Raw genomic sequence first — 23,081 nt, 5'->3', positions numbered from 1 at the left:
CAGATCTGCTGATAGATGCGGATTTCAAATGACCCAATGTGTGTCTGTGTAAGCCCTTAGTGAAGAGTGTGAATCAATGATCATTGTACCCAATCATAGACATATCTGTTGAGCACACGAAAACAATGGCCAATCAAAGGTGTTTTAAGAATCCGCTCAAAAGTGCTCAACATGCTCACAGGAAATTGCTGGTATCGTTAAAATTTTTTAAATTTCAATACCAACTGATACCGAAGTCGGTACCTTTGACAACACAACTCTCTTATGTTGTTTGATTAACATTAGTGACACTAAAAATAATTCAATTCAGTAGATGCACACTGTCTGAGGCAGCTTTAGCTTAATCATATCTTAGTGAGCACGCAAGCACAATAACCACATTGAAATTCAAGCCCTGGATCACCACACAAAAATAAGACCAGCAAGCAACGTTAACTCTGAACATGAACTTACAACAATGGACATTAATCTTGGGTCCTGCAACTTTTCATCCATCGCTTCCAAGTCTTGAGTTGTTGTTATAGGCAAGACAATTCCTTCAGTATCCTCTGGGAAAGGCTCATCATGTTGCTTGAGCAAAGCATTTAACATATTGCTATGTACCCTCTGGGTCTCCTTCACTTCCTCTAATAAAGTTAAAAGTTTGATTAACATAGCAGAATCAAAAGTGGCAAATCTCTGAGCGGCAGGTCCTGTAGCGGTGACTCTCTGAGCGGCAGCTCCTGTAGCGGTGACTCTCTGAGCGGCAGGTCCTGTAGCGGTGACTCTCTGAGCGGCAGCTCCTGTAGCGGTGACTCTCTGAGCGGCAGCTCCTGTAGCGGTGACTCTCTGAGCGGCAGCTCCTGTAGCGGTGACTCTCTGAGCGGCAGGTCCTGTAGCGGTGACTCTCTGAGCGGCAGCTCCTGTAACGGTGACTCTCTGAGCGGCAGCTCCTGTAGCGGCAGCTCCTGTAATGGTGACTCTCTGAGCGGCAGCTCCTGTAGCGGCAGCTCCTGTAGCGGTGACTCTCTGAGCGGCAGCTCCTGTAGCGGCAGGTCCTGTAGCGGTGACTCTCTGAGCGGCAGCTCCTGTAGCGGCAGCTCCTGTAGCGGTGACTCTCTGAGCGGCAGGTCCTGTAGCGGTGACTCTCTGAGCGGCAGCTCCTGTAGCAGCAGCTCCTGTAGCGGTGACTCTCTGAGCGGCAGGTCCTGTAGCGGTGACTCTCTGAGCGGCAGCTCCTGTAGCAGCAGCTCCTGTAGCGGTGACTCTCTGAGTGGCAGCTCCTGTAGCGGCAGCTCCTGTAATGGTGACTCTCTGAGTGGCAGGTCCTGTAGCGGTGACTCTCTGAGCGGCAGCTCCTGTAGCGGCAGCTCCTGTAGCGGTGACTCTCTGAGTGGCAGCTCCTGTAGCGGTGACTCTCTGAGCGGCAGCTCCTGTAGCGGCAGCTCCTGTAATGGTGACTCTCTGAGCGGCAGCTCCTGTAGCAGCAGCTCCTGTAGCGGTGACTCTCTGAGCGGCAGCTCCTGTAGCGGTGACTCTCCGAGCGGCAGCTCCTGTAGCGGTGACTCTCCGAGCGGCAGCTCCTGTAGCGGTGACTCTCTGAGTGGCAGGTCCTGTAGCGGTGACTCTCTGAGCGGCAGCTCCTGTAGCAGCAGCTCCTGTAGCGGTGACTCTCTGAGTGGCAGCTCCTGTAGTGGCAGCTCCTGTAATGGTGACTCTCTGAGTGGCAGGTCCTGTGGTGACTCTCTGAGCGGCAGCTCCTGTAGCAGCAGCTCCTGTAGCGGTGACTCTCTGAGTGGCAGCTCCTGTAGTGGCAGCTCCTGTAATGGTGACTCTCTGAGTGGCAGGTCCTGTAGCGGTGACTCTCTGAGCGGCAGCTCCTGTAGCGGCAGCTCCTGTAATGGTGACTCTCTGAGTGGCAGCTCCTGTAGCGGTGACTCTCTGAGCGGCAGGTCCTGTAGCGGCAGCTCCTGTAGCGGTGACTCTCTGAGCGGCAGCTCCTGTAGCGGCAGCTCCTGTAACCGTGACTCTCTGAGCGGCAGCTCCTGTAGCGGTGACTCTCTGAGTGGCAGCTCCTGTAGCGGCAGCTCCTGTAATGGTGACTCTCTGAGTGGCAGGTCCTGTAGCGGTGACTCTCTGAGCGGCAGCTCCTGTGTGACTCTCTGAGCGGCAGCTCCTGTAGCGGCAGCTCCTGTAACGGTGACTCTCTGAGCGGCAGGTCCTGTAGCGGCAGCTCCTGTAGCGGTGACTCTCTGAGCGGCAGCTCCTGTAGCGGTGACTCTCTGAGCGGCAGCTCCTGTAGCGGCAGCTCCTGTAACGGTGACTCTCTGAGCGGCAGGTCCTGTAGCGGCAGCTCCTGTAGCGGTGACTCTCTGAGCGGCAGCTCCTGTAGCGGTGACTCTCTGAGCGGCAGCTCCTGTAATGGTGACTCTCTGAGTGGCAGGTCCTGTAATGGTGACTCTCTGAGTGGCAGGTCCTGTAGCGGTGACTCTCTGAGCGGCAGCTCCTGTAACGGTGACTCTCTGAGTGGCAGGTCCTGTAATGGTGACTCTCTGAGTGGCAGGTCCTGTAGCGGTGACTCTCTGAGCGGCAGCTCCTGTAACGGTGACTCTCTGAGTGGCAGGTCCTGTAATGGTGACTCTCTGAGTGGCAGGTCCTGTAGCGGTGACTCTCTGAGCGGCAGCTCCGGTTTCAGTCTGGCCATGATGGCCTCTTGATCATCTGGGTTCATCCTCAGTACTGTCTGACTCGTCGCTTGTGCAAGGAAAAAACGTTCTATTTGGCCTAAAAAGATATTTGAAAGAGAAAAATCAGTAAAAACCTTTTGAATAAAATGTCCTTAAAGGAACACTCCACTTTTTTTGGAAATAGGCTCATTTTACAACTCCCCTAGAGTTAAACAGTTGAGTTTTACCACTTTTGAATCCATTCAGCCGATCTCCGGGTCTGGTGGTAACACTTTTAGCTTAGCTTTGCATAGATCATTGAATCGGATTTTCAAGGCCAATATGGCTAGGAACTATACTTTCATTCCGCCGTAATAATCAAGGAACTTTGCTGCCAGCACAATGATATTTGCTGCAGGCACAATGATATTACGCAGCGCATGAAAGTAGGCCCCAGCTACGTAACTAGTTATGATTGGAGATTTATTTCAGAGGGTAATTAATGACAGAATTTTTGGGTGAACTAACCCTTTAATCAAACAGTACAAGACAAGGATTAAAAAAAACAAAAAATTCACTCACTGGTTCTGACAGTATAACCTCTGTATACTGTCATTCTAGTATTTTTTTTTTTTGGAATAAAAAAAATTGAGAATTGTGAAATTTTACTGTTATCTAAAATGTTGGTGTCACCCACAGCCATATTTTATATATAAAATAATGTGTTTTTGGTACAATATAGCTCCTAACCCGAACTAGCATCACTTATAGAGAACTTACAATCTTTTGTGCTTCACTGGCACTTCAGAGTCAGTTTGTAAATCTGAGGTATCCTCGGCCCTGCTAAGTTTAGCTCTTGCTGCAGCATATGTGTCTGTAAAAAAACAAACATAAAACAAATACATTTAGGAACACAAGACTACCATTTGGAAAATTTTAAACCATATGGTTCAAGTTACCTGCATTTCCTATGACACGTATGCTGTACTTTGCCCAGTCTGCTCCAGGAGTTAATAGTTTTTTAACAGCCTTGCTAATGGGCACAGTCCTACTAGTTGGCCAAAAGCATTCTTCTCTTTCTGGTCCAGTAATCCAGCTTGTAGGGATGACATCAATGACAGTCCTTCCATCATCTGTGTACTCATCAGTGAACTCCACTACACTATAAAGGGACATTCTGAACCATTAAAAGTACAGAGTCAGTAATCATGCAGCTGAGGCAAAGCCACATACACATCAGTCATAGGGAGAAGAACAAGTTTTTTTGAAAGTTGTGCCACTGGAACAACAAAAAACTGGCCGGTGAGTGCTGAGACAACAGTAATTCCCAAACTTGAAGAAGCAACAGGGTAATCAAAAAAACATGTCCCTGTATTAAAAAACTCACATACTGCAAAAATGTCTGTCATGGAAGAGACCAAAAGATTTCTAACCAGGGCAACTCTGCTATTAATTTCAAAGCAGTTGTTTCCCGGAGAGCAGGAGATTGTCATTCCTTTGTACTGGCATTGCTTAAACTGTGTGCATGTGGAAAATCCTGGTGGAGTAGGTCCAGAGAAATGTGGCTGTTTAAGATGTTCTTCCAATGCTGAACTTCCTTTTGAGTCCCTATTAAAAGTTTGTTTCTCATCCACACGTCTCACAATTTGTTCAACAGGATTTTGAGGTCTCCTAACCATCCTTTTCAAATGTCCTAAATAATTTTCAAATGGAAAGCACAATACAGAGTCAAGAGCACCATATTTACGAGCATCTTGTGCCAAGTGTATAAGGCCGTGTGTGTTGTATACAAGAAACTCAGATCCATAGATTTTGGCAAAATTTGTGACAAAAAACTTCAATAACTTTTCAGCATAATCACAATAGTCACTGCACAGTTCTGGACTCAAAAGAATTCTTATAGCAACTGATAAGACTAAAAAGTTGTTATATACACATTTAGGCAATGCTTTAAACAACACAACAGGGCCAGTATATAACAAAAACTGCCTAAACTCTGTGGCTTTCCATTGACTATATTCGTAAAGGGATCGTGGCTTTCTTGAGAAATTCCTAGGCAAATTTTGCCTAAGTCGTTTCAAGTTCTCAGATACAACAGAAAGAACACTTGATGAAATCCTACATGTCAAGGGTCCCTTGACCCACAGTGAAACAAGCTTGCGGACAATTCCTAAGCACACTAAATGCATGTAATCAAGTACAAAAGATGTAACTAAACCTACTCCCAACTCCCGAAGAGGTGACATATCACGATGGTGTTCCTCATCTAACATTTCATCAAACTGGGCATCTGTTCTCAGGGCTGCTTCCATGTCTGGGTACACTATTTTTCCTTTTAAATGAACACCAGGTTGCACACAAGGCTCACAAGAGCTGTAACCTGAGTGACCTTTTATACATTTGAGAAAAGCCCGTGCAGGAGCATCACATATAAATGCATCAGGCAAGGGAACACTGTAATGTTTCTCATTGAAGTACAAGCCTTCCTTTGTGAGTCTTTTAAATTCCTCAACAACATCTTTCATGTACTCATGAACTGATGGTGGTTTAGATGGGCCAGCATACAGACTTATCATGAACACTTTCGAGCTAGGTAGCTCCTTAATTTGACCAAGTATGGGCCACAACTGTGCATTGGAACTTCTGAAAAGTGGTATTCCATCAACATTTAGTCTTAGAGTTAATGTGTCTGTGAGTTCATCTTGTGCATTGTTCAGCTCTGTACATATTGCATCACAAAGGCCAAAATGCAACTCCCCATTTTTTTGACTTCACAGTCTTTTAAAGTAGACATAAGTGTTCTTGGATCTTTTGGTAAATTAAGACCTTCACTTATAAGTATGTGCAGTAATTCTGACAAAGCAGACTGAGAGATATTCCGACTAGCTGCCCATTCAGCCAATTTTGTCTTCATGTCAAGCTGAGGCTCCATTTCCTCTTCGTCAGAATCTTGAAATGAGTCATTTGTTTCATCACTATCCAATGTCAAATTCAGTTGATCTGATATGTCAGTTTCAAAAACCTGCTCATCATTCACACTTTGCTCAACAGTTTCATCAAGAACTTCCAGAGCATCCACAGCAAAGCTCATTAAATGTTCTTGCACTTTTGTTTTGATTCGTCGCCGTGTAGTACGTGAACTTGCACCGTAGTACTCCATTATCTAAAAACAAAATTAGGAATAATTTCAATAGTGTATATGGTATAAACAATGCTCTACATACAGTACTTGTTATATATACAGTATTTTTATATAGAGATTAATCAATGTATAAAATCATGTATAAATGTGGCTGACATCAATGTATAAATTCATTTATAATCCTTTATAAATTGCTTAAGAGCACTATCAAACTTCTAACTGCAGTACATACACGAAAATTTATACTTTTAAAATACTTAAAAAGATTTGTATGTGTGTGTGTATGGAGAATGAGAATGTGACATATTGCCGCATTGAGTTCTGGGAAACTGCTTTGTTTATCCGCCATACTTGCAGGATAGCGCTGCCTTTCCACTATTGAGTTTAGGGTTGTATTTGATTTCTTTTGTCGTGATTGTGAAAAATTTCACAATTGTATGTCATTCATGCTGCATCGAGATTTGCTGAATAGCAAATCTGTTAATGTTACTGATTAAACTTACTGCCTCTCACTGAATAAAAGATACCCATATAAGCAGATACCCATATAAGCTCAAAATGTGGACGCAAAGCGTTTATTTACGTTAATTTTCCTCTCATAAGAGCACGCTTAATGCACTGAGTCAGTGATAATAAAAGATCACATTCTGTACACACCTGACCTTACTAATAAATCATAATATGTGCAGAAAAACAGATGAGCTCAAAATATGAACATTACATATCACTTATGTAATGTCTTAATACATAAGCACATTTAAAAGTTTCCAACAAAGAAATGGATCGACTTCTGTCAGCTTGTTGAACACACTTTTATTTGGATAATACCATATGAGAGCGTCCAGCGGGTGACACTTTTTCACGGTAATCAGATCAACATTGTTTATGAAATTCTACAAACCTAAGAGAAAAAAAAAATCTAATTGTCATGCAGTGCGATAAATTAGCTTCTCTTCCCTGCAAACGAATGAGAAGTAAGTTAACCATGGGAACGGATAGCGTATCCTGCTAATATGGCGGCGCCTTCTCGAAATGCAACGCGGAGTGAAAAGATTGTGACTTAACTCCTCATTCTCTATTAGGGCAGGGCGATACAACGGTTTAAAACGTCTACAGTTAGAGATTGTTATCTTTTGATATGGTTTATTTTGCTGTATTTTCAGAAACATGCATGAATGAGAAAGTAAAGGGTTGATGTTAATTAGGCTAGTCATTTAGTGCCAATAAGCAGTAAAAAAAGAGCTGTCAGCTCATTGAGGTGTTCACGCATGCTCGAAGCGTGTGCACAGAAAGGCCTAAAGAGAATGGTGGTCTCAAAATTGTTTGAAATCCACCCTACCTGGCGTTCAAAAGCAGCATATTTGTCCGCTTTTAGGACCAAGTTATGTCAGATGCCTTAAAAACTCAGTATTTTGCTATTCAAACACGGTTATAATAAATTGTGTGGAAATTCAGTTTTCCCTCGGGTGAAAAAATGGCGGCTAGACGGCCACAAAATGCATCAGTAAAGCATTAAATAAACAGCAATTAAGGATCCTACTTCATTAACATCAGGCAAAAACAAAACTACACCTTACCGTCAACGAAAATGACATGTTTTAAGCCTTACAGACATTTTAGCGATTACGCGGCAAGAAAAAAAAAATACAACATTATTATTTTAAAGGCTATACATTATTTTAAAGGTAATTTAAGCTGTCAAAACAATGTTCCCAATACTTTATTGTATTGGATAATAAAATAATTTCTTGAAAATATGCATTTTACCTGCTTATTTTTGCTCCGACTCGTCCTCTGTGAACTGTTACAAGTAACTCCGTCCGTGCTGTCGCTCCACTGTGCTTAGAAGAGTCTGTATCCTTGCGCCAGAGCGGGAATTCCTTTTTTTTCTAATATTTAAAATCTTTAGTTATAAATTTAAATGTACGCTTATTTTCAGCCACGATTAATGACATATGATATTATGATATGATACTATGTGAAAACAAATCCAAACTAAAAACTGTATGCAACAGGACTACTTTGTCAAGCGGAAGGTGTTGTCAGAAGATCATTTGAGACCGATATAAGTCCAGAGTTTGAAAAAAACTAACAAATCTAGAGTTAGTGTTTGTAATTGTCCCTGCTAAAATGTGTGCAGTAAAAGAAAAATGCATTTTGATAAATGCATAGGCAGGGTACATTGTAATATTTATCATTCACACATTTTCATTAAAAAAAGGAGTTATTTTGATCAGATCCATAAAATATTAAACAGTTATATTCCTTGTTTAAAAAGTGACTATTAACCAAAAGTTTAAAGGTGTAAATATGTATTTTAAGTGTTAAATCATTTTGCCCACATAGATCCCACGATGGTCCCATATGTTCAAACCTATATGGGACCCACATTGCGAAAAACACATGGGACCCACATAAATTGCCCATTTTCAGCCCATGCCCACATGGAACCCATGCTGCCCGGGTATAACCCATATGGGGCCCACATATCAATGTTGGCTGGGCTGTAATGCGCAAAATTAAATATGGTTGTACTAGAATATGTGTGCTGATACTTTTATAACCTGGGAGATTTTTGTCACTGTAAAGTCAACTATAAGTTCAGCAAAAAGATATTGTTTATACCCCTCTTTTTAGGAGGCTCGTGTATTTAGTTAATTCAATAAAACTTTAACGATTATCTACAGTTATATTATTACCACTGTTATATTGCTATATATCCATTATCATTAATAGTCATTACAGAATGCTTGCGTCAGGTAAAGGCAGTGATTAGTGAATCTCTTAAGACTTTGGAGTGCTTCTTTTTTTTTTTTTTTTGAACGTTCACGTGACGAACTGCCAACTTGCAAACTTCGGGTTTTTTTAAAGGTCGGTGCATTTCTTTTATTCAATTTTTTTTTAAGAAAACAGTAGAAATTGACATTTTCAGTTACATAAGGACACACATGAACATTTTAATAGAGTCTATTAACAGACTTGGGACTTCATCAGATGGCCGTCAGGGAGAAACCAGACAGTTCATCATCAGTTATTTTGCAGGTGATTGGCACTAAAGTGTATTTATTCGTATTTATACAATTAGACATTTCAACATTAATAAATGTGATCGTTATCACCTTAAATTTGTTTCATTCTTTTTGTTCGATATGATTTTTAAAGGCTAAATGCATACCAGTTTCCACACACACTATCATTCTGAAGAACCTTTTAATACTAAAATGGTTCTTTGTGTCAGAGTTTAGGGTTCTTTATTCTCACCTTTTTGTTTTTCAAATCTGTAAGTGTCAAAGCACCTCATTACTGATTTTCAGGAGCTCAACCATCCAGCTACGTAGAATGTCAAGACACTCTTGACAGGTAATTTTCTTTCTTAAAATATCTGTAAAGTTTAACTTTCAATTTGTTTTCCAATCAATCATGTCTTCTGTTTTTAGTTTAACATAACATGTAAGTGTGACCTGCTTAGTTTTATGCATACGCATACCCAGCCACAAAAAAAAAAAAAAACATTTAAGGGTTACTCCACCCCAAAATGAAAATTTTGTCATTAATCACTTACCCCCATGTCGTTCCAAACCCATAAAAGCTTTGTTGGTCTTCGGAACACAATTTAAGATATTTTGAATGAAAACCGGGAGGCTTGTGACTGTCTCATTGACTGCCAAACAATTAACACGGTCAAGGCCCAGAAAAGTATGAAAGACATCATCAAAATAGTCCATCTGCCATCAGTGGTTCAATCTGAATTGAATGAAGCTACGAGAATACTTTTTCTGCACAAAGAAAACAAAAACAACGACTTAATTCAACGATTCGTCTCCTCTGCTTCAGCGTAGCACCATTTTGGAGTAAAATCTTTCGTACACAAGCTGCGTACGCAGTTTGACTCCAGCGGATATTCTATGGCGTTATTTTACTGCCAAATGTCGAGAGCGCATTATTGTAGCGCGAAAGTACATTAATATAACGCTCTACGATTTCTGTCTCTTTGCTTGGAATAAACACTGTCAAAACGGCAACAACCAATCAGAAATAGGCTTCCATGACTGACCAATGAAAACGCAGGTATCGTACATGGAATCTTATTGGTTGATATGGAGCCGCACATGGAATCATTTGACTTCAATCAAGACGAGCCAAGATGGATCCGCCGAATTGACGATCTCAGGTAACCAGTTTTATTTATTTTGATGCTAAATATGTCAAATGTATCTTAGAAATGTCTAGGAAGAGGGTGATTGGATTATTTTACATATAAATGCACAACCACATTGTTCACACTGCAGGTGCCATGCCCATTCAAAATATTTTTGAGCCAAATGGATTTGAATGCAGATTCCAAAAGACAAAAATAATATTTTACGTTTGATAATTAACACTTTGTCTCATGCAATCACACCAGTGTGACTAAACATTAGGTGTGTAGCGAGATCAACTGCTAAATTCAAATCTGAACAAAATGCCCCCCAATTTCGAGATAAGGGGGCAAAATGCCCCAGTAAAAGTATGCTAGATCTATTATGGCTGTCACGATTAAAGTGATATGTGAAATTAATGAAAAGTGTCATTTGCAATAGATTTGCTCACGTTGCGTCATATTTCTTCATACTCGCGGTTTGCAGCGTTGAGGGTTATAACCAATCACACTTTCTGTTGAGCTTAATTAATGCAGTTTGGCCAATCAGAGGCATTTTGATTACTCACCACGGAGAACGCTGGGGTTGTTTACTAAATGAATTCTGAATTTACTACAAATTCTCTTTATGTATTTTATAATGTTCTAATCAGCAATAAAAATAAACGGTTCTTATAGTTCTTATAATCAACAATGATTTTGTCATGGTATTGCAGCTTCACCCTCTAAGTTCTTGTTATTGATTATTTAGGCTATTAACATTACCCAAATTTGTGTAAATACATGTACATGAGCAGCAAACAGTCTGTGTAAATAAACATAAATACAATGTCAGATGTAGGTTCCACCTTTTGTAGTGTAAAGATGGCTTTTGTTGATGTTGATTGGTAACATTATATCACAGATACAATGCCTTACAAAGGTACAACCCTTAATGGAAACGTTACTTTCTGTAACCCAACACAAAATATCTAAAGATTGATCCACCAGATAAAATGTTGTATACTGTATTAATGTTCCAGTCCGCCACCATCGATACGTTGATAAGTGATCAGATAAGATCAGACAGCCAGCTACAGACAGGACAGAATCAATCAACTGCTCAGCAGCAGACACCAGTGCAGAGAGAAATGACCAGGTTATTTATGTTTAGGAAAGATAGTAATTTGTCTTTTAATCTTTAGTTCAGCTAGCGTATGAATACATTTTGTAGAAGGAAGACAAACGGTTTAGGATTGTTTATTACAGCAAATTAATTAGAAAGGAAACAGTATGTACATGTAAGCTACTGGAAGCACAACAAAGAATAAACTATGCTGATAAACAAAATAAAAAGACCTGCGCATAACTAGAATAACATTTCCATGCTTTTCCTGATCATAAATTTAAAGTTGCCTGGTATTTCCAGAGTTCCACACTCAGTAAATTTATCCAGATATTACAACATTCAATTGAAATCGACTAAACGGTAAGCTAAAATACACCTACAATCTACGGGAACAAGTCATTTTGTTCGGTTTGTGTCAATTTATTTGTAATCTTCCAGGTACATTGTTGCTTTTCCCAGCAACGTAAAGGTTTGACTAATATTTTGATTCAAAGGAAATCAACACATGGAATTGAGTGACATAACTCAATTTGAGGGAATATACTGTAACTGTTTAATATTTGAAACTACGGTAAAGAAGATGATCAGGTATGGCCACAGGAGTTCAAATGCACAAAAAAAAAGCCTTATGGTGAAGAGATGAAGGATGCAAGTAAAAGAAGTAGTCATGAAGGTGACAATCAGATGTAGCCTCCATTCAGCTGCGGTGTGAACATAGCCTTGATTTCACAGCATTTTTTCTTGTCATACTCTTCAACAAAAAACACAAAGTGGGTCTCACATTTGCAAGACTTTTCAGCGTGACGGCAAATTATTATTATTTTATTACTTTGATTACAATTGAATTGTCTTCCAGAATGAAAGCACAGATGATTGTAGAAATCGCTCCTTTTTCTAAACCTCTTCACACTAAGGAAAATAGCAATTTCTTCTCAGAATGAGTTCGCAAATGACGTTTCATGCTCTGTTGACATGTGAAACTCTTCTCACACTGAAGACGCTTGTAAGGTCTCTCTCCAGTGTGAACTCTAATGTGAATCTTGAGGCTTCCTTCTCTCGTGAAACTCTTCCCACAGTGATGGCAGAAGAAAGGCTTGTCTCAGATGTGAATTTTAACATGATCCTGAAGGTGATTCACGTCTGTGAAACTCTTTTCACACTGATGACATTTAAAACTGTTTTCTGAGTGAATCTTCATGTGACTAATAAGGTTTGCATTATATCTGAAACTCTCTCCGCACTGATCACACGAGAATGGATTCTCTCCGGTGTGAATTCTAATGTGAGTATTTAGGTTTGTTTTGTTCGTGAAACTCTTCCCACACTGAGGGCAGATGAAAGGCTTCTCTCCAGTGTGGAGTCTAATGTGGGCATTAAGGAGTTTTATCTGTGTAAAACTCCTTCCACACTGTTGACATTCAAATTGCTTCTCTCCAGTGTGAATTCTCATGTGAGCCTGAAGGTTTTCTTTTAATCGGAAACCCTTTCCACACCGAGGGCAGCTGAACGGCTTCTCTCCTGTGTGAATTACCATGTGGGCATCGAGGGTTCTTTTCTGGGTGAAACTCTTTCCACACTGAGAGCATGTGAATGGATTCTTTTCCATGTGAATTTTCATGTGAGTCTTAAGATGTCTATTTCGTGTGAAACTCTTCTCACACAGTTCGCAGGTGAAAGGCTTCTCTCCTGTGTGAATTCTCATGTGAACTTTAAGTTGACTATTTTGTGTGAAGCTCTTTCCACACTGATTACATATGTAAGGCTTCTCTCCAGTGTGAATTATCATGTGAGTCTTAAGCTCTGCATTTTGTCTGAAACTCTTTCCACACTGTTTGCAGGCGAAAGGCTTCTCTCCTGTGTGAATTCTCATGTGGACATTAACTTGACTTTTCTGTGTAAAGCTCTTCTCACACAGTTCACAGGTGTAAGGTCTCTCTCCAGTGTGAATTTTCATGTGGGCATTAAGGTTATATTTCCGTTTAAAACTCTTTCCACATTGAGGGCATATTAATGGTTCCTTTTCGACGTGAACTTTCATGTGGACTTTAAGGCTTTCTTTTCGATTGAAAATTTCTCCACACTGTTGGCAGGTGAAAGAGCTCTCTCCAGTTTTTTGAGCTTTTTTTGGTGAGGAAGTCTTTTCAGCCTGTGAGCAACTAATCGATTCTTCTTCAGTTTTTAAATCATGATGTTTCTCATTATGTTCTTGACTCTCCTCTTTCAGCGCCATCAAGTCTGAGGTGAAATTAAAAAAAAAACACCAGTATAATGGCACAAAGCAACATATCAAACTATTAAGAATAGTGCTGTCAATCAATTTAAAAAATAACTACGACAATAAACAATTTCACAATGAATCTCCAAATGAATGTCAAACTACAAAGTTTGTGTATTTAAAATGTGCTTTAATGGTATCTTTTACCAAGTGGCCTATTGTTAATAAAGACCCGTCTCATTGATACAAATACTATTACTGATGTCTCTAGTAAATGAATTTTCTTCCAAATTTTAGCCATTAATTATAGCCATTATTACTATTTAATCAAAAACTGTTGTTTGTAACATTTAATAGGCTTTGAAAAATAGTGAACTTAAAACAATCTTCACATAAATTGTATATGCATAAACTATTAATTGAATATAAATTAATCTTTGTTAAACAAAAGTCAGAGTAGTGAGTGATTTCTTTTTCTTTTGCTCTTGATTTACATCAGTGTCACAGACTGCAGGTTTCATTTTAAGAGCAGTACTGTCTCTTTAAAACCTGAGCACATAACACAGATCTGACACGCATCCACTTTCTCCTCACATCACACTATTAATAAATTAACTTTTACAGCCCTAATTTAGACACAAAAAGCATCAAAACTAAACATGTATGATACCTACTAAACTACAGACAGGTATAACCTGTAATCTCAGAGCCTTGCCTGAAGACACTTCTCAAATACATTTGCAAACAAAGTTATTTACCTGCAACACATTTTGCTACCAAGAACGACATTTTATGAAAACAATTCAATAAAAGCATCAGTAAACTATTAGAGAAAGTTTATTAACATACATTGGAGTGATTCTGAGAATGTAAAATTGATCACGCATTATATGAGATTATGCTTTTTCCTCAACACCCTCAAAGGTTGTCTGGTACAGCACATTTTAAGCTAAGCAATACGACTCCCAGCTGTGTCTCTAAGAACCTTTCATGTATTGGAAATCTTTATGTAGTCTTAAGCCCAGTTCAGACCACACGATTGTTTTGTTAGTTACGGCTATAGACGTCATGTAGTCAAGAGGGAGTGGTTTTCTGGTTTTATTTCATTGATTGGCTCATATTAACAGCACAGACAGCAGTATAGGTACTGTATATTAAGCTGCTGCCACACTGTGACTGTGTTAATAATATTGTAAATTGTGTGTGTTTTTGACATAAACTGTCAAATACACAAAAACTTAAGCGCAATAAGACATTAAAGAGAACGTCTCAGGCTACACATGTAACCATGGTAACCATGGAGAGGGAACGAGACGCTAAGGGGCACTATGGGGAATGCAGCCTGCATGACTGAAGCATGTGTGAAACAACGTCAATCTATTGGATAGCTATGTGCCTAAGAAGGGTCACCAGAAGGGTTACCGGAAGGGGTACCAACTGAAACTACCCAGACCATAAAGAGTGGGTTGTCTACTTACGACCCAAAGAGGGAAGACAGCACTGTCTAGGTAAGGGCTCAAGAGTCTGCTACTTAAAACCCTAAGCAGGGGAGCGATCACTGAGCTAGCACATAGCTATCCTCAGATAGCTAGGCTCTAGGAAAGGGGACCACTCCATAAGAGGGCTCACCGCAACTGCAGTAGAATACAGATAGCCTCAGATAGCTGTATTCAGGTAAGCCCGTCCTGCCATAACAATGGCTAGAATATAACCACCCTCAGATGGCTATACTAAGGAGGACCCCAATATTTGTCAGTCCCAAAGTAAACAATACACAGCTAGCGTAGATAGCCTTCCGGCAAAGCTGCTCAGACCACAAAGAGTGGACTATCTACTTACAACCCTAGCAGGAGAGATCGCACTGTCTAGGCAAGAGCTCAAGGAGACCGTTACTTTAAGACCCTAAGTAGTAGGGGTGGAACGGTACGCGTATCGAACCGTATGGTACACGGGGCCAATTCCAAATGGAAGTGATCATCCCTATCCCCTTGGAGTAAAGCTTTTGGAGTGAGCAGGGCACATGCGTGCCATTATTTAGTCATTTGAAATGCACTTGGCAAAGGGAGAGACGTGATTTCCTCATTATCTTCAGCTGGGATGTTCCCGTGATAACTCAGATTCGCTGACTGACACCGGCATAAAAAAAAAAAAAAATTACATTTTAAAAAGTTGTATACATATTAGTTTTTATATATTATATAGCAAAAAAACTTTAAAACGTTTTAATATATAAAATGTATGTTCATTTGCAACAGTTATTCTAACAACAATAAAAAGACATTTATGACATTAAAACAGTGACATCTGCTGACGGACACCGTGCTGCGTTGTCACGGGAACATCTCAGCTGAAGATAATGAGGAAATCAGGTCTCTCCCTTTGCCAAGTGCATTCCAAATGACTAAATAATGGCACGAATAAGCGTGCACAAATGAGTTAGATTGTGTGAACTTACATTGTCGTTTATAACCGCTTTAGCCCCAATTGATTTGTTAGGTTATTTCAAGTCAGATTTTAGACATTAATCCCCGCTTTTCCTCAGGTCTCCGTAGTGTTGTTGTGATTCGTCATATTCACGCACAGCGGTGATGAGAGAATGCGCTTGAGAAACCATTTCGAGAGGAGAAATCAATGTACATGTAAAATATAGATCACAGATTATTGGTCACTTTCTAAACAATACAAATGCCAACTTGTATCTGATGCACACTTTTTAAACCGATGCATCACATCGTTAACTTTTTTTGCCGATGCACCGAGCGAATCGGGGAATCTTCCCATCCCTAATATATATACACAGGTGCATCTCAAAAAATTACAATATCGTGAAAAACTTTTTTTTGTAACATTTCAAAAAGTGAAACTTTCATATATATTTTAGATTCATGTAAAGTAAAACATTTCCAAAGTTTTTTTTTTGTTATGTTTTAATTTTGATGATTAGAGCTTACAGCTCATGAAAGTCAAATCCAGTATCTGAAAATATTAGAATATTTATATTTGAGTTTCAATAAATGACCATCCCTACAGTATAAATTCCGGGTATCTCTTTTTCTTTGAAACCACAATAATGGGGAAGACTGCTGACCTGGCAATGCATATATAATTGATCATAGCCTTCTCCCACCTAATACTAATTGTAATAATCCCTAACAAAAGTAAGACAAGAGACTGTATGGTTAATATTAATGTAATTGACAGTGTAAATGGAAATACGGGACATCTAACCTCCAACCTAAAATGAGTTTGACGCCCCTGAGTTATAAGCAATAAACAGCATCATATATGAGCTCATCTCAGTCTCTCTGTAAAAATCCACCTGTTCCTAGAGATCCATTGAAAGTTGGTTCCTCACATTTCTGTGTCTCAATGTGAAGATCCCACACGTGTGCTGCAGCATGAAACACTCATTCTAGATCAACTTCTGATAATTGACTACTACTGAGGATGATAGAAGATGTTAAAGTAGGGCTGCACGATTAAATCGAATGTGATTTCCATGCGCATTTCGTCAGTAAAGCCAGTTCTGTAATCAGCAGTAAATCTCCATCACCTGCTTTCAGATGGAGCAGCATTTACTACACAGAGCCGTAGTTCACTGACAGATAACGCAAAAAATAAATAAATTCGCAGACAATATTATTGCACGATTATGAAATCGAAGAAATCGTTCGCGATAATGACAGCTATTTGCATAGCTTCTCAGTGAACTACAGCTCTGTGTAGTAAATGATGCTCCTTCTGAAAGCACGTGAAAATACCACATTTAATAAGATGTTTTACTCCAAACTCACTTCGTAACATCAGTCGAGTGTTTGAAATAAATCCTTCTGTGAGATGTGGCTTCTTACACAGAATAAGACACGCAACATATTTCATTCATAGTATTCTAAGCCAGTATTGCATTATAAATATACTTTATTATAATGAAAATTATAATAAGAAGAACTCAGATAAACCATATATTGTCGTAGTCGTGTGTTTATTAGTCATGTTGAATCAATGAAAGCAGTTAAAACTTCTGTTTATTCAGCTCCAGCACTGTATTTGGAGTTTCTGCGCGAGAGCACCCTCTGGCCTTTGGATGAAGATCTGATCATAGAACTGTGCCAAAGTCCCAAACTCGGTGGCCATCTTTGAAACGCCTCTCGGGGATGCAAGTGCAGCTCCTATCTCTTTGAATGGGGAAACATCAAATTCTCCAAAACTGTTCACCAAGCTTACGATTAAATTTCATAATTTGAGAACACCAGTGAAATCTGACAACTGTATCACAAATGTTGTTTATTTTGCTCAAATTGCGTTATAAAAAGCTTATTTTTCTGGCTAGACCAGCCAGTGCGCATGCGCGGTCCCAGGCGCATGTCTTAGAACGCCGACTGTTTCTATAGCAACCGGGACTTCTAACAGCAGCTGCAGTGACATGCTGACTTTACAGATTAGCGATTGGCTCTTTTGCTTAGAAGGCGGGGCTTCGTTTGATAGAGCAGCCATACGGAGCGTTTCATTTTCCCCCCATTCAAAACTATACGAGTGACACATGTTGGGTATTCTATAGTCTTTGACCGTGCTTCACTGAAAGATACGCATGACAATCACGGCTTCTGCCTAATCGCGATTTCACTTCGATTTATCGTGCAGCCCTACATTAAATTCACAACAGATGTTTCCTTTAGTGCACTAATTAGGTGTTTGATATCAACTGGTTTTGTCACTCATAAATGACAGTTTGATTTTATTATGCTGCAGTTCGTTATGAAGTTACTGGTCACTGACTGTATTATTTGCTCAAAGATATTTAAATGAAAAACAAAGATAAACAGCATGCAGTGAATCTACCAGGAGAAATGTTTTATTATTTTATAAGTCACCTGGTGTTTCTGAAATATGACTTTTTATTGCTTGTTGTAATGATCATTTACTGCTATTTACACTCAGATGTTAATATGTTAATATGGTATTTTTGATGATAGCAGAAAAATCTCTTACAAATAAAACAAATGTCAAGTTAAAAATTTAAGTGTAATTGGGTTTAATGTTACACAAAATAAGGTTTGTTTTTTGTAGAGCTGGAGATTTTAATCAGGATCAAATGAGTGAGTTCAGCTTTGAGAATGAAAACCAACCTGTTTGTTCCTCAGTATCTTCATGTTTCAGACTGAATGTTTCTTCAATCTTCACGTCTTCATTCTCATCTTTAATAAACGCCATCTTTATAATTGTGTATCAGTCGCTTCAGCAGGAGTTTTTCTGTGTGTTTGGACACTTTGTCCTGTTTAAGATATGAATAATTAACAGAAAGATAAATAAATGCAAATTAAATCTCTGGGTGTGTCTCAATCAGCTCCCTAGTTCAGTAGTCAGTGCATTGGTGAGGGAGTCATTAATGGCCTTTAAATTACCTAAAAAAAAAAAAAAAAAAAAAAATAGCAATCAAAAATTTGATTAAACACAATCAAAACTAGCACTCGAATAATATAAAGGGACACGAAATATACAGAAGGTTCGATTGATAGTATTTGTAGATTATATTTAATAGATTCCACTTTCATGAAAACATTTGCTATTGTTTGTAGAAGCTACACGTTTGTGTTTGTTTTTCTCGTTGCATTTTCACTGTTTTGAGCAGCGTGCTGCGATTCAAAACAGTGAATCATTTAGTGAAGCATTTGATTCAGTTGATTCGGAGCTTCGAAAAGATCCGTTTCTCATCACTAACGTTACTAGACAGTGACCGAACTCGCTTAAGATAAGCTTCACTATATAAGGACTACAATGTCACTAGATAAAGCATTAAAGTGTTACATTGGCTAACAATTCATTTCACAGTTTTATATACAATTCTCTAAACGAGTTGTATTGATTTAAACACTTTAAAATGATTAAAAGCACACACCTTCCTTCAGCTGAAACACAGACGCGGGAGCGCGGCGCAGCCTTGTGACGTCACATCGCCACACCAAAATAAAAGTCCGGTTCCCTAAAATCAATATAATTTTACATTAGAAAAAAATATTTCATTAAATTGGTTTAAATAATTTCTTTTAAAATGTTAATGTCATTTAACATGCCCCCAACCCTCATATATATATATGTATGTGTGTGTGTTTGTGTGTTTATATATATATATATATATATATGTGTGTGTGTGTGTGTGTGTGTGTGTATATATATATATAGGTTCGATATATATATATATATATATATATATGTATATATATATATATATATATATGTTACTCACACATGTACACATATATAGTTAATATAAATATTTAATAAATAATTTCAAGTTTTAATTACATTTTTGACATGAATACACAGAACACTTTGTTCTCTGTATTTTCAGGTTATTATATGTGCATACAGAATACTGAACATTATGAAAGAAATTTTAATCATTAACGTTAGAATGTTGTTATAGCATGTACAGATGGAGGCTACTCTCAATTACACTGCTTATTTTTACAAGGCTAATCACATACACAGAACATTTTCTTATCTCTATTTTCAGGTTATTGAAGGAACATACAGAATACTGAACATTATGAAAGAAATGTTAAACACTGATGTTAGAATACTGTTATGTACTTGCATGGACAGATGTAGGTAGGCTACTGTCAATTACACTGCGTATTTTTACCAGGCTAATCATATCGTCAGCGTAAACACATAACGCTAATGTCCACCTTGGGCTTGCATGCCTTGGGGTTGAGGTAGGTGGTACAGAATGGAAGAACGATCTTTGTAATGGCAAAAAAGGTTGTTTTTGTATTCAAGACCATGACTTTCTAATATGTGTATGATTTTGTCAGTAAGCCCTGCTGCATCTAGTCGATCAGCTGATTCAAAGTGGAGAAAGCTCTCATGGACAGCTCCACTGAAATAGTACCTGAGTACTAGAGATATCTGCTCTTTTTTTTTTACATCTTTTGTTTCATCTGCCATTATGCTATAGACCTCACTGTTTTTCACTTCTTCTATAATTTTAGTTCGAACCATGTCTGCCAAACAACTCAGAACCTCATTCTGAATCCCTTTGCTGGTATATTTTGCATTATGAATGGAAGTCAACCTTTTTTGCACAGTTTTATCATGCTTAGCTACTGTTTCTAAGATTGCCATGAAGTTCCCTTTATTATCTGACTCTGCAGACTCATCGTGTCCTCTTTGTGCAATGTTTTGTGTGGCTGTAAGTAGTAGTATTTCTCCTATTGTTTTAATATAGTCCCGATTTTCTTGAACCTGTTTGTTGTGTTCCTTGTTTAGGGCATTTACCAGTGTTGCATTACTTTTTACAGCTTTCTGATAGTCTCTCCATGTAATCATTGCTTGTTTGTGCTGCTCAGACCTTGCATGAATTGCAAATCCCCCCTGTTTGTAAGTTGCCTTCTTCCAATTGTTAAACCCCAATTTTGAATCAAATACCGTCTCTGAGGCTTTAGGAGGGCTAAAATGCCTGCAGGCATAACAAAACACAGAGTCTGATAGTTTGGAATATTCAAGCCAGGGGTGGATATGGTACCAGGCTGCCTTGAAGCTCCTCCTCCGGTCCCCCATCAGAGTTCTTGGGTATATATTCATCATTGGCTGCACCGGTGGTTCTTCCCGGGATTTGCTGATATCTGCCAAAGAAAAAAAAAAAATTAAAAGTATGTATACCCTTTTCAGCAAATAGTTTTCATTTACATAAATATTGAGAATTAAGTGCACTTATTACTTCGTTTGTCTAACTTAGTATTTTTCAGTTTTTCATTATTTGCTGATGAGAATGTATTTATATATTTATTTTACCACCTTCATTTTAACTCTGTCATGTCTTTTTGTTGTTATTACTACTGTTATGATTACTTATGCCTGTTTATTTATTTGTTTACTGTTTTTTTTTCCTTAACCTTAATGTATAATGTAAAAAAAAAATCATAAAAAAATATTTGGCTAATTTTAGATATACAATTGGTATCAGACAACTTCTGAAATCCACCTGATATCACAAGCTCATAGCATGTTAAATAAGAATTAATTTCAATCACAAATTGATTCATTTCTATACACCATGTAACCTGACTTATTGCACTGCTTTACATATGTATTCAACAGTACAAACCTGATGGTTCACTGTTAGTGGACGCACGTGGCTCCTCTGTAGTTGTATCCCTCTCAGCCTCAGTCTCACTTTCCTCCTCTAATATTCCTTCACTCTCCGTCTCTCCAATGGAAAACTCTTCCTGTTCTCTCTCTGCTCTCTCTTGCTCTCTCCACACCTGAACCATTTGGCTCTGTCTCACTGTCTAGCTTATCTTTTCTTTGGAAGAACGACATGATGTCCTTCTTTCTCTTCATTTTGGTGAGAAGCTGAGAACTACAGAGCAAAAGCAATGGGGACCAAGAAGCTTTTGAATTAATTTACTGAAAATAACTGACTTGCTAGGAAACTAACTATGTCTAAACGTTTAATGTTACAACTCGTTTACTGAGTAAAAACACTCAGAACCATGAGTTTGTTGATCATATATTTTATCCCTTTTCTGCCACAAAATAACAAACGGCCAGGTTAAAATTAGCAGCAACATATTAATAGAACATATTAACAACTTTACTTACCTCTATATTTCCTTCTTTGCTTGAAGTCTTCAATTATAATATTCACGCAAAACTTCCAACTTCTGAGTAGAAAAAAACCTGCAGATGCATGTTCTACGCACTGTTGTGTTCCGCTTTAAACAGCCCCTCTAGAAAATGTGTGGGTGACATTTCTGTTCCGCGTTGCCACGGTCTAATAGGTCTAATAACGGATGTAAAAAACGATCGCGAAAAAAAAGTTTTGTAAAAATAATTTCACACTCTACACTTAGGGGGGCCACAAGGGGGTCCAAGCTTGTTGTCACAGGGGCACTGGCCCCCACGCATACCCAGAACCGCCTATGAATGGCATAGTTTGCGAGTTTAGGTGTGACAACAGGTCCCCTGACTATCCAAAGCTTTTTGAAACCATTTTCCTGAAAGTACTTTTTTGACAGCGAATCGGTCTGAAGTTCAGCAAGCTCATCTTCACAGCCAAGGTATTCCACATCTTCCAGCTTGGATGTGAAGGGGTCCATAACCCACGAATCATTGGACAATGCACCAACATCCGCAAAGCGTGACTTTAATTCCGCCTGAAGCGAAGTCATGTGATGGCAAAACTCTGCGCGCAAAGATGTGCTCACAATACCCTCAGAATATTGAAGCAGCAATGGAAAGTGTTGTAAATTTTATTCATCTTATTCCATCTCAGTTTCTCCCCAGAACATAAACACAATAAATCAAATTTCAGCTTTATTTAGCTAAAGTGGGTTTCATTAAAGCTCCATGACTGTAAAGAATTACATTGATTGCGAGTATAGTTATTTTGACTGTCTGACTGAAAATTTTGGATTAAAATGGTTCAATAATTTCTTCTCAATGTTAATGAAATGTGATTTCATCGTCTTTATTAAAATTGACAGTATATAATCCGTGCTAAAATGTGATGATAATAATATAAACAAGTTACCTATTAATCTGCTAGATTTTCAATTATTGGAAATTGATTTATAAACAAAAATTTCCTCTCCATATTAGCCCTCTATGAATATCAGACACACTGAAAATGAACAAATCCGTCTTCTATAAGGACTGGATGGAAAGGTGGTCTGTGTTTGATCTTATTGATTTCAGTGGTAATTTTATTTTGTATGAGAAACTTCGTTTAAATTACAGTGTTTGCAGTATAAATGAAAATGGTTCATTGATTATTACCATTTCAGTTTCTTTAATTGGCAAAAAAACATGCCAACATATTCAGCTGTTAC

At 38.6% G+C, this 23,081-nt stretch overlaps 2 protein-coding genes across 2 annotated transcripts; both read right to left on the bottom strand.

Annotated features, from left to right (window-relative positions):
* Window positions 1–2,514: 2,514 nt before the first annotated feature.
* Window positions 2,515–10,090, bottom strand: LOC131538737 (uncharacterized). Its single transcript, XM_058772810.1, has 3 exons — window positions 3,605–10,090; window positions 3,426–3,519; window positions 2,515–2,763 (listed from the first exon to the last, which is right to left on the bottom strand). The coding sequence occupies exon 1, from the start codon at window positions 5,219–5,221 to the stop codon at window positions 3,845–3,847; it is 1,377 nt and encodes a 458-aa protein (XP_058628793.1). The 5' UTR covers window positions 5,222–10,090; the 3' UTR covers window positions 2,515–2,763; window positions 3,426–3,519; window positions 3,605–3,844.
* A 1,020-nt stretch (window positions 10,091–11,110) lies between these two features.
* Window positions 11,111–22,050, bottom strand: LOC131538749 (gastrula zinc finger protein XlCGF57.1-like). Its single transcript, XM_058772832.1, has 6 exons — window positions 21,853–22,050; window positions 21,356–21,610; window positions 20,527–20,873; window positions 19,145–19,228; window positions 18,375–18,520; window positions 11,111–13,268 (listed from the first exon to the last, which is right to left on the bottom strand). Exons 5-6 carry the CDS (start codon window positions 18,457–18,459, stop codon window positions 12,133–12,135), a joined length of 1,221 nt encoding a protein of 406 aa, XP_058628815.1. The 5' UTR covers window positions 18,460–18,520; window positions 19,145–19,228; window positions 20,527–20,873; window positions 21,356–21,610; window positions 21,853–22,050; the 3' UTR covers window positions 11,111–12,132.
* Window positions 22,051–23,081: the final 1,031 nt, after the last annotated feature.

This window comes from Onychostoma macrolepis, chromosome 04 (assembly GCF_012432095.1).
Source record: "Onychostoma macrolepis isolate SWU-2019 chromosome 04, ASM1243209v1, whole genome shotgun sequence".
In the NCBI taxonomy this organism is placed as follows: Eukaryota; Metazoa; Chordata; class Actinopteri; order Cypriniformes; family Cyprinidae; genus Onychostoma; species Onychostoma macrolepis.
Note: the sequence above shows the minus strand (reverse complement) of the source record. Positions and strands in the feature narration are given on the sequence as shown.